Source organism: Pezoporus wallicus, unplaced genomic scaffold (genome assembly GCF_028554395.1).
Source record: "Pezoporus wallicus isolate ANWC-B61680 ecotype Strahan unplaced genomic scaffold, APGP_CSIRO_Pwel_v1 contig_2749, whole genome shotgun sequence".
NCBI classification, from domain to species: domain Eukaryota; kingdom Metazoa; phylum Chordata; class Aves; order Psittaciformes; family Psittacidae; genus Pezoporus; species Pezoporus wallicus.
The window spans coordinates 189,562-205,105 of NW_026638346.1; the positions used below are offsets into that span (position 1 = coordinate 189,562).

Sequence of the window (15,544 nt, forward strand, 5' to 3'; positions counted from 1 at the left end):
TTCTCTGTATAATATATTCTGCTTCATTACAAAATTGAGTTTATTTCTGTTTAAACTGTGCCAGTGTTGTACATCTACATGTACTTCAGCACAGTAACAAGAAAAATACATGTACTAAATCTTGCTTTTCATGCTTCCCATGATGTTCAGGTCAGAAATGTAGTAGAAGTAGTATTTGTTTATAAAAGCCTTAGAGGTAGTTTTTAATACCCTTCAGAGGTATTTTAATTTGGTGAATTTGTACAGTCAGTTTCAGTATGTTCAGGTATTCATTGTCCACAGAATTTTTGGTCAAGGAATTCCAAAGAGTAACTTCCTGTCATCATATATGAACCTGCTACTTCTTAGCTTTGTTTTATGGCCCCTAAGCTCTTTGTTTTGGAAGAAAACAGGAACATTCTATTCCTTTTTGGCTATGATACAGTAAACTTCTGTCATACTCCTATTTGGCGATCTACTTTTCAGAGGCGTCTTTAGCTTTAGTTTGTTCTTTCGCAAAACTTACTCATACCCTTTGTCAGGATTGTCATCTTTATTTGAATGGTTTTGAGGTTACTGTATTGTTTTTGAAATGAATGACCATGACTACATAATTAATCTAGAGGCATAGTTTAGAGACAGGCATACTGAGGTTTCTGGTATTCTTGTTCTGCTTTGTGTTTGACAAACCCTAGGAAATTGTTCTGTTTGATTTTCTGACCACTGCAGTGGTCAGAAGAGGCAGTGTTTTCACAGGACAATCTGCTGTAATTCCTAGATCTCGTTTCTGAATGGTAACAGTCAGTTTAAAGCTGTTCACTACATAAATAAAGCTCTGGATTGGTTTTTTTTCCCTGCTGTATATTTACCTGTTTCAATATGCATCTTCTAAATGACAGTACAATAACTGAGTATCGTAAGATCCAGAATAATCCTTTCGTATTCTTTGCTTTCAGCCCCTTCCCCCTATCTCAAATAACATAGTACTGTCAGCATTCTTTGTCACTGTTTAAACTGTCCTTTTATTTGTGCTATTATGAACACATTAAGCAGTACAGATTTTTGTAAAACTCCACTATCTCCTGGTACTGTAAAACTTGTTTATTCTTATCGTCTTTGGCCTTTTTTTAATTGCTTTTTAGTGCAGGTCAGAACCTTTCCTTTTAGAAGTGCTTAGTTCTCTGTTACTGCCTTTGCTCATACACCTTTTTAACTGCTTTTTTAGATATATTTGCTAGTCTTACTTTTAAGCCACTACAGCCAAAAAACGCACAGACATTTTCATAAACTCACTGTGTATGACTAGAAATTTGCAAGTAAGCTAAGTATTGCATCCTATATCCATAGATATGTTTCTGCAGAAGAGAACTACCTTTGGTATCTACCAAATATAATAAATGCAGTTCTTCACATATTGGATATATTTTACAGACTTTTAATAGATACGACGATGTATACTGATTTCGAATCAGTAATTTTTGGTTGCATCAGTTGACTATGTGAAGATAAACATGACAGCTTTGCATACATTACTGTTTAAAGGTTTTCATAAAAAATATTTTAAGGAAACATGATGAGAAAACTGCCTTACTTTTACATTTTTTAGGGAAGTTTATATTTACAAGTAATGTTTTGACAGAGGGAGGTAGTTAAAAACGTTGACTGCCTAGCATGTAAGTAATGAGAGAGGTATGATGTCTCCTGATAAATGTTGATGACTGTCACTGACTAATATTGAGATACTCTGAAAAGTAGAACAATGGCAGTTTATGCTTTGAAGGTTAGTGCATTAAAAGCTGAGAGGAGCCAATCAGGATTAAGTAAATGTTGTTCAGAAGGCGTATGAGTTAATATCCAAATGAAGGTAAAAAATTTTCAAAATAGGAGTCTGTAAGCACAAGCATTTATTTTTATTGATATTTGAGGCAGAATAGTGCTAATGACTAAAGAAATCTGAAAGACAGCTTTCCAGGTAGCCAGAACCTAGTTTGAAGCTGTCTTTTGTCTGGGTTTCTTTGGTTGTTGTTTTGTTGTGGTTTGTTTTTGGTTTGTTTTTTTTTTTTTGTCTCATTTTATATGTTCTTATGACATTGAAACCTAACAGTTTGAGATTGCATGGCTGTTAAGGCTAGTAAGGATTACAGTGACTAGCTGGTTAGCAATAAAAACCATTTTGTAAACTATTTTATCCAGGAGGCAAATATGAGGCCATAAGAAACTTAGGAGTAAGATAATACAAGGCAGACGCAGAGATGTCAGTTCTTGCCAGTTTGAATGAAAATTTTTGCTTAAAACAAAAAATAGAGGTTGAAACAAGGAGAAAGGTTATAGTGTGTATATGGTTACTTTGTTTTGTTTACTCTAAAGTAAATACAAATATTTTAAAATATCTTAAAGGTTTCAGGGAGACCTACGTGAACTTCCTGTTTCAGTCTGATGCTGCAATATAAAATCTGATATTTTTGAACTGGTACAATATTTTAATACGTTGTTTCTGCATGTATGCACTCGTATCTTCCAGTGATGAACAGTCTTACTAATTTGATTTTAATTTCTTGAATATTGGTGCTTGATCATTAGCTCTAACATCTGCTTCCTGTAAATCAATTATTAAGCCAATACAATGTTGATTAAAATTTTGATTAGAAATCTGATCAAAAAGCAGTATCTGCAGTTACAGAATTGGTAATTATGTTTTCAGCAAGGTATTAAAAAAGCTACTGCATATTATATTGGTGATCCATTGTAAGAAAATTTCTGAGAAGTTCAGCATACAAAATTTTATAGCCTAAAACAAAAAAAAAGTGTTTATTAGAAGGAGAGCTGTGGTGATACTTGAGAAAAACGTTTCAAGTATTCTACTCACTTCAAAATAAACACATGCAGAAGCTTGTTGATATGGTAAATAAACTTACCATTCACTGTATGGCTTTCTTACAGTAATTTAAGTCTTCCAAGGTAAGAGACAGAACTCTCTGAGTAAAGAATATATATAATCAACATTGAATAAAATATATGAAGAAGAAAGAAAACTAAATCAGCATTTAGAATCAAATAATTCAGTTTGGTATATATGGATGTAGAACGTGGCTCGTAGATACCTAGAGTCCACGTATGTTACTCTTAATTGACCTTCTTTGCCGCTTCCCAGTCTGGAATGATTTTTGGGTAATAGATTTGTGCAGTGGCAAGTACTATGTGTATTTTACCTTTGTTCAACTCTTTGTTTCAAGATTTTTTTAAATTTAAATTGGATTTCAAAATACAGGGGCAGCAGATTAGGGCAGTAAAAGACAGGTAGGTGAATGCTCTGAAGGAAATAAGGTGTATGTATTTTTCCTGCATTGTTCGGAGTGCAAATGTTTTGTATATTTGTTCACTTTCTGGTTAACATAGATCTTAGAATGGTTACAATGCAAAGGGACCTTAAACATCATCCAGTTCCAAACCTCTGCCACGGACAGCGACACCTTTCACCAGATCATGTTGCTCCAAGCCCCATCCAGTCTGGCCTTGAACACTGCAAGGGATGGGGCAGCCACAGCTTCTTTGAGCAACCTCTGCTTGTGTTTTCACCACCTTCATAGAAAAGAATTCCTTCCTAATATCTAATCTAAATCTCCCCTCTGTCAGTTTAAAGCCATTGCCACAGGTCCTATCACTACAGCCCCTTGTAAAAAGTCCCTCTCCAGATTTCTTGTAGACCCCCTTTAGGTACTGGTGGCTGTTTTAAGGCCTCCCCAGAGCCTTCTCTTCTCCAGGCTGAATAAGGCCAACTCCCTCAGCATGTCTTCATAGGGGAGGTGCTCCTCTGATCATCTTCATGGCCCTTCTCTGGACTTGCTCAAGCAGGTCCACATCTGCTTAAGGGGCCCCAGAACTGAATGCAGGACTGCAGGTGGGCAAGAGCAGAGAGGAAGAATCCCCTCCCTTGACCTGCTGGGCACATTCCTTTTGATGCAGCCCGCCCAGGACACAGGTGGTTTCTGGGCTGCAAGCGCACATTGCTGACTCACATTGAGCTTCTTACCAGCCGACACACCCAAGTCCTTCTCCTGAGGGCTGCTCTCATTCCATGCTCCACTCAGCCTGTTTTTGTGCTTGGGATTGCCCTGACCCAAGATACAGGACTTTGTGCTTGGTCTTGTTGAACCATGAGGTTTGCACTGGCCCACGTCTCAAGCCTGTCAAGGATCCTCTGGATGGCATCCCTTCCCTCCAGTGTGTCAGCTGCACCGCGCAGCTTGGTGTTGGCAGACTTGTTGAAGGTGCATCAATCCTGCTGTCCATGTCACTGACAAAGATGTTGAATGTCACCAGTAGCAATACCAACCCTTGAGGACCACCACTTATTACTGGTCTCCACTTGGACATTGAGCCATTGACCACAACTCTTTGAGTTTGACCATCTAGCTGATTCCTTATCCACTGAGTAGTCCATCCATCAAATCCATGCCTCTCCAATTTAGAGGCAAGCATCCTGTGCAAGACAGTGTCAAATGCCTTGGTCATGTCCAGGTAGATGACATCAGTTGCTCTTCCTTTATCTGCCAGTGCCATAACCCCATCATAGAAGGGCACCAAATTTGACAGGCAAAATTTGCCCCTAGTGAAGTCATGATGGCTGTCATCAATCACCCCCTTACTGCCCATGCGCCTTAGCATAGTTTCCAGGAGGATCTGCTCCATGATATTGCTGGGCACCAAGGTGAGACTGATCAGCCTGTAGTTACCCAGGTCTTCCTTTTTTTCCTTTACAAAAATGGGGGTTGTATTTCCCTTTTTCCAGTCAGGAGGATCTTCACCAGACTGCCACAACTTCTGAAATAAAATAGATAATGGCTTGGTAAGCAAGTCTTCCAGTTTTCTCAGGACCTCTGGATGCATCTCATCAGGTCCCATGGACTTGCACACCTTCAGGTTCCTTAGTTGTTTTCAAACCTGATCTTCTGCTACCATGGGCTCTCCACATTTGCCTTCTGTGACTGGGGCAGTGTGGCTGGTGCTCTTGCCAGTGAAGACTGAGGCAAAAGGGTCATTGAGTGCCTTCCTCTTCTCCATGTCCAGGTCTTCTGTTGCTTTCTTGAAGGAGCCCACATGTATTGGAATTTTTGTTATTGGAATGTTTGCCAGCATAATTGCAATGGTTGTAATGTGTAATAACCCCTTATCTTTTAGTTTTGAGCAAATACTGATACCTTCTTGTACAAATGTAATCTTTCATTTGAATTAACTGTTACCAAAGATTGACTGGCTTTAAAAAAGTTAATTGTAGAGAAGAATATACAAATCACTCTTATGGTAGTGTCCCTTTCTATTTTTGTTATTTGTAGAGGTAAGTACAGCCCAACTGCTGATTCAGTGTATTTAACATTTGCCTGAGTATTTGGAAGGGTTTCATGTTTCATAAAATGTCTCATAAATTAACAATATATTAGGAAAGTATTAATTCATAGAACTCATCACACATTCTTGAAGAAATTTTCTTCAGGAGAGCCTGCAGGCGGCAGATCATTCTATAAGCCTGTATGTGTACAGAAATTAGTATGGGGTCTGTAATAATTTGAGTTAATAATATAAACATCCATCCACAGAAAAGGATCACCAGGCACCGAGTAAGGTAATGTAAAGAGTAATGCTCTTTTACATCTTAAGGAAGAAAATACAATGTTCCCAAATATATACAATTTGCATATTAATAATGTGGGTTTCTGAAATCTATGTCTTGCAGGTTAAAAACTGTAATAGAAGAACTGATTCAGACACAGCAAAACCTTTTGAGCAAAGAGGAACTTGTTTTGGAACTGGAGAAAAAAATAGAAGAGTCTTCTAAGACTTGTGAAAAGAAGTCTGAGTAAGTCAAAATGAAATTTCAAAATACAGTAATGTGAGGGAAAAATACCTATAATCGATTTCCTAAGAAGAAAGAAAGAAGTAACAATCACTCATCTTGTTCTGCTTTTGTGAGAAGAGATTATTTTGAATACCTCATCTCTAAAATAACCCCTACCCACTGCAGATCCTAATTCAGTAGAGAACTGAGCGGATCCATTAGTTCAATATAATTGTCACAGTGTTGAGGTGGCTCAGGAATTGGACCTTTTGTTATTTGCAACTTCTGCCTGATGGAAGAAGAGCGGTCAGTTTAGATTGCCTCTCTGATGGAGTTTATTGTGTAGATACAGTTTTGTGAAAGACTTTCAGATTCATGCTCAAGATGTACTTTTTCTTATGCAAGAATGTTTGAGCTTATAAGGTTAAGTTCATTCTTTTTTGCATTTTCTTTACAAAACTGAATGTAGATCTAATACATTGTAGTACAGCATTGTAAATAATGAAGGTGAGGGATTAATGAGTGCTTTACAATGCCATAAATAAAAGATTATTATATTATTAGTAAAAGGTTATTATTGGACAAGATCTTTAGTTTTTTTCTACCTCTGGTTAGAAAAAATACATCTCAGTCTAAACTGAATACAGCACACAACCAAACCTGTTGTGGTGATGTTATTCTGGTTCTTGTTGCAATCAGTCATAACCTTACTAACTTGGTCATAAATATGAGTTTATAATACCAGTGAATTGGAACACAAGTCCTCAGGTAATCCTTTTTTCATTCACTGAAGAAGTCTTGAAGCTCCTTGTTGAAGGCAACTTGTCACTTGATACTTTGGATATAATTTTATTAATAAACAAAATTTTATGTATGTAATGTATAAGATATTAGTGTTTTGGTTAGATACTTTCCTGTTCTTTCTTTGGTGAAATTCACATATAGGCACAGTATATTTTACAGTCTTTTGGTTCTTGACCTACCTTCCTTGCTGCATGTTACTTAAAGGATAAATTGTATTTGAACTAGATGAGTTTGGTGGTGTGTTTTTATTTTCTTTTTGGTTTGGTTTGTTTTTTTCATCAGTATAATTATTAGTTACCTTTCTATGAAAACAGTTCAGACCATCCCTGTGTTTCTCACTGTGAGAGACTCCTTTGACTGATCCCGTAGATATTTGTGGTGTTGAGGTGATTCCAGTTCAGTCTGCACCGGCACTTGTAGGTTGTATTAAGAGGCATGAAATTTGGTTTAGATTTCTACTTGTCAGATAAAAGCTTCCATAAAATCGTCCCAGTTCTGATTTGTTATTGGTCATGCCTTCCTCCAGCAGATGCTATTGTCACCTTTTAACTGCAGTTCAGAGTGATCAGGATGTTTTTGCATGTGCTTAGGGTCCGCAGAAGATCTCTCATCCAACTGTTACGTGCTCTTGACTGCTGTCATAGCATACGGACTGGCATCAGTGCTGCAAGACAAGGCGAAAAATAAAGGTAGTTGAACAAAAAAATGAAAGCTTGCTTCCTGAGCCAGAGGTTATTCTGCTGGTGCAGTGCAAGTCTGTCAGGAAAAGAGAGTGAGGAGGCCCACTCCAAATGCAAGAGCTCTAGACCCTATGTTATTGTTGAGCCTCACCCAATGTGCTGAGCATTGCCCTTCAGTGCTGAGGAAATCTACTTGTCTACTTTATCTGGGCAAAATGATGGTAAAAGTCTGCAAAATCATGTTTTCTGTCTCTTCATTTGAAGCAGTTTGGACTTCAGCTGTCCCCTTACTTCTTTATGACACAGCTTCAGTACCACATGTTCTGAGTTGTTTACTGGATTCACAGCAGCAGTCTGGGTTGGGGCTTAAAAGCATTTCTCATTGTCTAATTCTGGCAAAACTACAAATTGATCTTTGCGTATACTAAGCTTTTAATTAGGGCATGTGCAGAATTGTATCTCCAGGTCTCTGATTTTGTGTTTCTCCTCAATAATAATTATAAAGATATATAAATATAATTATCAATATCCATTTCTTCAAATGACAGTATCACACATAACACAGGGAGTGTTTTTATATTTTATTTATATGTGTGTATGTACCATCTGCCTTTCTAACATGATAGCATATTGAATATTTGTTTTTTAATTGAGTTAACCTTTTTACCACTTCCCAACATGTTGCTCTCTTCAGGTCTTGCAAGGATTCTTCACACAAGATCTTACTCTCTGAGATGTAGCAGCTCTTAATATACCACAAGGACTATAAAGTTTGCACTCAGGCAAGACATAGGCAAATAGTTTTATAGATTCTAATTCCTCTTGCATAGATGGAATGGGGAGCAGTCTATGTTGGGTTTGGGCAAGCCAATTAGATGATAATCCATTTTGCCACAGTTGAGGAGGGAGAATAGCGTGTAACTTTTAACTTGCAAGGCGTGTCTTCTTGTCTCCAGATCATGATAAGAAGGCAGCCATTCAGTGTCTGGGATGTGTCATTCTAGCCACCATCACCAAGGCCCTGCTGATGGTGGAAGACCATAATTTTTACAGGGTGATCTCTTTTTTCAAGAGGACCATATGAAAGAACATTATCTTGAGGATAGTGTCAGAATAATTGTTGTTTGTGTGGTGCTTTTAAATGTGTGCAGTCTTCATGTCAGACCTCAGTTTCACAGAATCATAGAATGGTTTGGTTTGGAGGGGACCTTAAAGACCATCTAGTTTCAGCCCCCTGCCACGGGCAGGGACAGCTTCCACTAGACCAGGCTGCTCGAAGACCCATCCAGTGTGGCCTTGAACACTGCCAGGGATGGGTTAGCCACAACTTCATTTCAAGTCCTCTATTAGTGTCTTTATACATCATACTTAATATTTTAACATGAATGATCATTCCGGCCATTGTAGAGAATTCTGTTCTTTGGTGACTTAGTACAATGCTCATCTACAGGGGTATGATTTTTATCTTTTCTTGCCAATGAGGATTTTATGACATGGTTCTGTTATCATTTGTGAACCTGTTTGAGTAGTCATTTGGTACAGCATCAGTTTGTGAATCTCAATGTCTGTGACTGTTTTTCGCTAAGGAGGCTCTTGTCTTCAGGGATTATCAGAAAGATACACAAATAGAATACTGTGATTTTTCTTTAGCTTGTCCTCATTCTTTATAATTCTGGTCACTCTGCCTCCTTCACCTGTGCTTGCAGGTTGTTAGAACTCTGCATTTCTTTATAGGTGACGTCATTGGGCTTCAGTTGAGTGCTTTTAAGGGTGTCTGTATAGTACTGTGGATGGTTCTGTCTTTCAGGCAGCTTCTGTCCACCTTTGGTTGTCAGTTCTTGGGGATAATTGAGTCATATAGGTACCTGCAGATGTTCTAACTGGTCTGCTTGTCCTTCAGTAATGATTGAATTATGTCTGTCTTGAAGTATTCAGGGGCATGAGAGGTATTCAGAGAAGAGCCATAGAACATGCAGAAGGCAAGAAAAAATTGCTTTTAGCTCCTCATAGAGTTTTTACTTAGCTTTGTATCGCAGAATGCTGTACTGCAGTCCAGAAATACCTATTCAGTAGAGGACCTTTCAGTCCAGAAGACACAGCAGATAAATCTAACTTGGCGCCAGATGAATTTATACAGGATGTAAAGTGAGTTTAATAGTGCTAATTAGTATTACAACAACTATGTGGATTGCAGTGGATTTCTCACTGCTGGAAATCATAAACCAAAATTGTATTTCTTCTCTAAAGAATGGTGAACCCTAGTGTTTATAAATTCAGTCAAAAATGGACAAAAATAGGAGTTTCATCTATATTTATTACAACATGATTTTGGGATAGATTGAGAAAAGAGAATGGCAAAGTAGATGTTTGCATTGCCTTATAGATTTGGAAATTTTCTAGAATCGCGTCATATATTAATGCCTTTGAACAGATAATTCTGTTTGAGAAGTTTTCATGCTCTTTTTTGTATGTCTTTTTAAAAAAAATATTTTGAAACAAACTATGTATTTTAAGTCATGTATATTTTAAAATGGTTTGTTATTTTTCTCTGCAGTATTGTACTCTTACTGAGCCAAAAGCAAGCACTGGAAGAACTTAAGCAAACAGTTCAGCAATTAAGATGCTCTGAGGCAAAATTTGCAGCCCAGAAAGAACTACTGGAACAAAAAGTCCAAGAGAATGATGGAAAAGAGCCACCACCTGTAGTGAATTATGAAGAAGATGCCAGATCAGTGACTTCTATGGTATGTTTTACATCTGTTTTACTGAAGTGTGCAGTCTTTCTATTGTACTTTGGTGCTGGAAAGAGTCCCAAGATATTCACAGGGATGACTGAAGTGAGTAAACCTCACTTTCCCTTTGTGGAGATTTGTCTAACAAAAAGGTTCAGTTGTGTGATTATTTTTTTTATTTTTTTATTTATTTTTTTATTTATTTGAATGACTTGTAACGCTCCCTATATGTCTGTGGACTTGGTTTGTTCTTCTGTACAGTTGATGCTTAGATTCTCATTAGACTGTTTTACAATCAAATGTATAAAACCTTGAATAGATTTAGTAAACATGGCTGGGTAGCTATTGGTAATTTCATTGACTCTGTTGAACCTTCACAGTTGTAGATAGAAATATAACACTAAAAGCTGCTGGAATTGCTGCACACACTGTGTAACTAAGAAGTGACTTTTATGTATAGTAATTATTCTTTTCTTTGAATAGAAACAAACGCTGGTTTCTTTGCAACTTTTAAATATTTATATCCCCTTAATTATCAAAAGGCACGTTTTGTACTATGATGAGGCCCCATGTAATTTGAATAAGTACTTTGCTAATATTTTGTGACTTCCTTTTCTCAATTGTATGCAGCTATGTGTAGGGACAGTAGGCTTCATAAAAGAAGGAAACTTAAGTGTTTACTAAAGGGAAAAGCAGTCGTGTTTGCTTTTATGGATTAAGTTTGACATATATGAGATTTTTAGTGACTTGTTTTCTTTGGAGGTTTAGTTTGCCATTTGTTTTGGCCCACAGAGCACTAGCTCAGTGAAATAATAATGAAACGATTGTTTCTGATAGGAGTGCTTTTGTTTTCTCTATTTGTGGAATCAAGTTTGTTTTTATTTCCATTCACCTTCTACAGATACACTTAATTATCAGTATTCTCTTACTTCCACTACTGTTTAATATTTACAAGGCGCTGGCAGGTTGTTGCCATTTTCACTGGTACAGAACATAATTTCACAAAGCTGGGATGCTAATCATAATCTAAGAGGAGTTGCTAAAGCACAAAAAGATGGAGAAGGAAAGATTAGGGTGATGATTGTGAAAGATTAGAAGGCTTGGAATCTTTTTGGGGTAGGCTATCTTGTTAGTTATTTCATGTTAGTTATAGTAATTATGGTATTTCATAGTTATTTAGACGTAGCGTTACTACACATCCTGTAGTAGCGCTAGTGAATATTGTCTGTCAGGGTTAGTTGAGATGATGAGTCTAATCAAGAGACTGGTATTTTTCTACCTCAGTGTATGATTACTAAGAACTGTCATTGTGCGTCCAAGTCTCTCTTTCGATGGGTATGAGAAAATAATCCTTGCGTATATGTACAACACAAAGTAAAGAATGCTCACCTCTTATTTTTTTTGGAATAAAAGTTATCCATGGTAATTTTGTGGGCTGTTTTTGTGTTGTTTTGGTTTTTTTTTGTCCTCCCCCCCCAGCCCCCCAAGTATCTGCATACTGAAATTTCTGGTATGATGCAGGAAATATATTTTTGCATATATTAAATGAACTGAGAGTAAGGAAAATGTTGCTAATTTGGCTTCAGAGAATTTAGTCTTATAATTTGTATGTACCATGATAAATAATGGAATTTGACTTCAGTGTTGGGTGATTTCCCTTGAGTAATTTATTTAAAACAGGCAGATACCACTTAAATTTTGTCTAACCATTAAGTTAATATCATGTACTAGTAAAATTGATTAAGAAGTGGTAGATACAGCGCGAATCTAAATTGAACTTTTTTTCAAATTCCTGTAACTTGAGAGGGCAGTCTTGACTGTATTTCAAGATGAAAAAATAATACACCGACAGGCTGTTCAAATAAATAAGCTTCCTGATGCTTTTTATAATAGGATTTTTTTTAAGTAAAACTGCTTAAAATTATGCAGCTGTTAAATGATTAAAATGAAATGTTCTTACTGCTGATTGCTCATTGTGGTATCATTCAAGAGGATTGTTGTTTCTTCAGCTATGATTCTGTCTAGGTTTCTTGTCTGTATCTAGAAGCAGTTCATCTAAACGTTGTCTGATACTACATTTGAATGTGGCTATTTATTCCTCTTCAGAACTTCATTATAAATGCTTGTTTTACGAATTCTGTTCCTAGGAAAGACAAAATCATAGTTGGCTTGTGTTGTGAGCATGCATATGAAGTAGATTTTAGTGTATTCAGTCACAAGTGAATTTTTTTTTGTATTTTAAAATTAAAAATACGAAACACAAAACATTTTGTAAAGTTTCCTGTTTGAGTATTTATAAGCTGTCATATAAATACAATTAAATTTGTAGTAGATTAGTGCACAAATTGTGTTGTTTTCCATCTCATACATTAGGTAACAGTATACTAGAATACTAACAAGGAATGAAATTATGAAATTCTTTTTGATGTGTTTTTATAGACAGTGTTATACGTGTGTATTATAACTTCCTTTGTTTCCTAGTTCTTTTTTTGTCCCTGTTAACTGTAGACTGCACACATTGTTAGTGTCTTCAATATGGTTTGGTTTATTCAATGTATTTTATTGTTTGCAGAATGTTAGCTGTGTATTAGTGTTCATGTGCACATTTTAAGAAAAAAAGAAAATTGCTGGATGCTTCTCTTTTGTTCAGTGATGTACCATAGCAAGGAGGTGAAAAAAAAAAATTCTACTTTTGGCCATTACTGAACATTACATTCATCAGTTTTGGTATCATATGTGGAAAAATATTTTTTTCCTAGTATTTTTGCCTTTCTACTTGGATAACCATGCAAGACAGAGATAATTTTAATGCTGAAGTTGCTACAAGTTTAAAATAATGGCTTTGAGCCCCTTCAAGTTATGCAATGCAATATGTAATCCGAAGAATCATAGTTAACTTTTTCTTCTATACTTACGTTTAAGAGGTAAATACTAAGAAAAAGCTGGTTATTCCTTGTAAACTTCTGGGTTTACTTCCCAAATGTATCCAGATTGATTGGATATGTATTATGTTACTTTACAAAAATCAAACGGTAGCTGGAAGCTTAACTAGTGTTTCATGTTTCAGTGTTAGGTCAATGGATGTATGGCCTGTCTTTTGTACTAAGGTATAAATGCTGTTCTTGCTATTAGTATGATTAACAAGAGTATGGCAGTATTCCATTGTAATTAAAACAAATACAACAACAGGAACACTTATATCTTAAGATCTGAATAGAAATAAAACCACCAGGAATATTTGGAATATTGCAGTGCCAGTTAAACGCTTACTCAGGTAATTAAGTACAACGATGGTGGTTTGAATTTCAAAAGTTTAAAATTACAGCGTCAGTATTAGCTTCTGTGATGGGGCTACAGAACTGATGGACAGGGGTAGAGAAGTTGATGTCATCTACGTGGACTTGTGTAAAGCGTTCAACACGGAGCCACATGACATCCTTGTCTGTAAATTGGAGAGACATCAATTTGATGGATGGACCACTCAGTGGATAAAGAACTGGCTGGATGGCTGCATGCAAAGAGGTCAGTGGCTCAGTGTCCAGCTGGAGACCAGTAACGAGTGGTGTCCTTCAGGGATAGGTGTTGAGACCAGTCTTGCTTAACATCTTTGTTGCTGACATGAACAGTGGGATTGAGTCCTCCCTCAGCAAGTTTGCCGATGACACCAAGCTGTGTGGTTCGGTTGATACGCTGGAGGGAAGGAATGCCATCCAGAGGGACCTGGACACACTTGTGAGGTGGGCTGATGCCAACCTCATGAAGTTAACCATGCCAAGTGCAAGGTCCTACACCTAGGTTAGAGCAATCCCAGGCACAGCTACAGGTTGGGCAGAGAAGAGATTCAGAGCAGCCCTGTGGAGAAGGACTTGGGGGTGTTGGTTGATGAGAAAATGAACATGAGCCGGCTTCAGTGTGCGCTCGCAGCCCAGAAAGCCAACAGTATCTTGGACTGCATCAAAAGGAGCGTGACCAGCAGGTCGAAGGAGGTGATCCTGCCCCTCTACTCTGCTCTTGTGAGACCTCACTTGGAGTACTGTGTGCAGTTCTGGTGTCCTCAACATAAAAAGGACATGGAACTGTTGGAACAAGTCCAGAGGAGGGCCACGAGGATGATGAGGGGACTGGAGCACCTCCTGTGTGAAGACAGGCTGAGGAAGTTGTGGCTGTTCAGCCTGGAAAAGAGAAGGCTGCATGGAGACCTCATAGCAGCCTTCCAGTATCTGAAGGGGGCCTATAGGGATGCTGGAGAGGGACTCTTCATTAGAGACTGTAGTGACAGGACAAGGCGTAATGGGTTAAAACTTAAACAGGGGAAGTTTAGATTGGATATAAGGAGGAAATTCTTTCCTGTTAGGGTGGTGAGGCACTGGAATGGGTTGCCCAGGGAGGTTGTGAATGCTCCATCCCTGGCAGTGTTCAGGACCAGGTTGGACGTAGCCTTGGGTGACATGGTTTAATGTGAGGTGTCCCTGCCCATGGCAGAGGGGTTGGAACTAGATGATCTTAAGGTTTTTTCTAACCCTAACCATTCTATGATTCTATGATTCAAAGTTGTTACAGAGTAGGAAATCTTCATGAAGTGCTTAAGCCTAGTTAAAATAAAATAGTAATGAATTTTGTTTAGCGATAATACAGTGAAATCTATATACTGATTTAAAATGTTTTCTCCTTTTTCTTTACATGGTAACAGCAAGTATTATATAGGTGCAATCCTATTACTTTTAGGAATATATATTTAAAACTATATAGTTTTCTCACTATAGAAATGTGTCAAGTAAATTTATTTTGAGTGCCACAGCATTATACTGGAACCACTGACAAAACTGAGACTTGATATGCAGCCTTTGCAATATTTAAAGAATTGTCAGAAGGTGGAGCTAAGTGCCAGAAGACAAGTTGCGACTGAAAATCAAAATTTTTCGTCTTTACATATGTTTAAAAAAGTCATGTAAGGCACACAAACGTGGAAGATAAAAATGTGTGTTCTCATCTGTCTAACAACTAAATAATATGAAATAATGGCTTTCTCTTGTTTTGTTTGTTTTTATTTTTTTTTACAAATAATGAAAAAATACACACAACTGTAATGTAGAAAGATCTTAATTCATAATCTCCAGCAGTATGGAAGGCAACTAAAAGAGCTGCGTAGCTATAATGTCCATGGAGCAACAGTATGATGTCACTGTTCTTTCTCCATACACTCCTTAAAGGACTCCCTGTCCAGCTTGGCTGTCAGGATGGCAGGTTCTCTGGAGTGCAGTTGAGTCAGGAAGGAGACTGTAATGTCTCTGATAACATTAATTAATGAGAGCTACACAGAGTAGAAGGAAGCTGAAGCATCATAATATCGTGATACAGCCAGTGGGATTGATTTCACAAATGATGCACTCCTCCAGGAGTGTGATATGCTTAAAACTGTATGCAGTGGGGTACACTGTGGTATTTGTAGAGATGTTGCATTTCTGAATTCCAGTTTTATCTGTTATAGCAGAATTATCCAAAAGGAAAAAAAATGT

General features: G+C 37.3%; 1 protein-coding gene across 2 annotated transcripts in view; it reads left to right on the forward strand.

Annotated features, from left to right (window-relative positions):
- The window catches only part of FER (FER tyrosine kinase), a 147,426-nt gene that overhangs the window by 43,635 nt on the left and 88,247 nt on the right, over positions 1 to 15,544 (forward strand). For both annotated transcript variants that reach the window (XM_057410458.1, XM_057410459.1), the window contains exons 9-10: positions 5,711 to 5,833; positions 9,851 to 10,040. In XM_057410458.1, the coding sequence (XP_057266441.1) occupies positions 5,711 to 5,833; positions 9,851 to 10,040 (313 nt within the window). The remainder of the gene's footprint in view (positions 1 to 5,710; positions 5,834 to 9,850; positions 10,041 to 15,544) is intronic.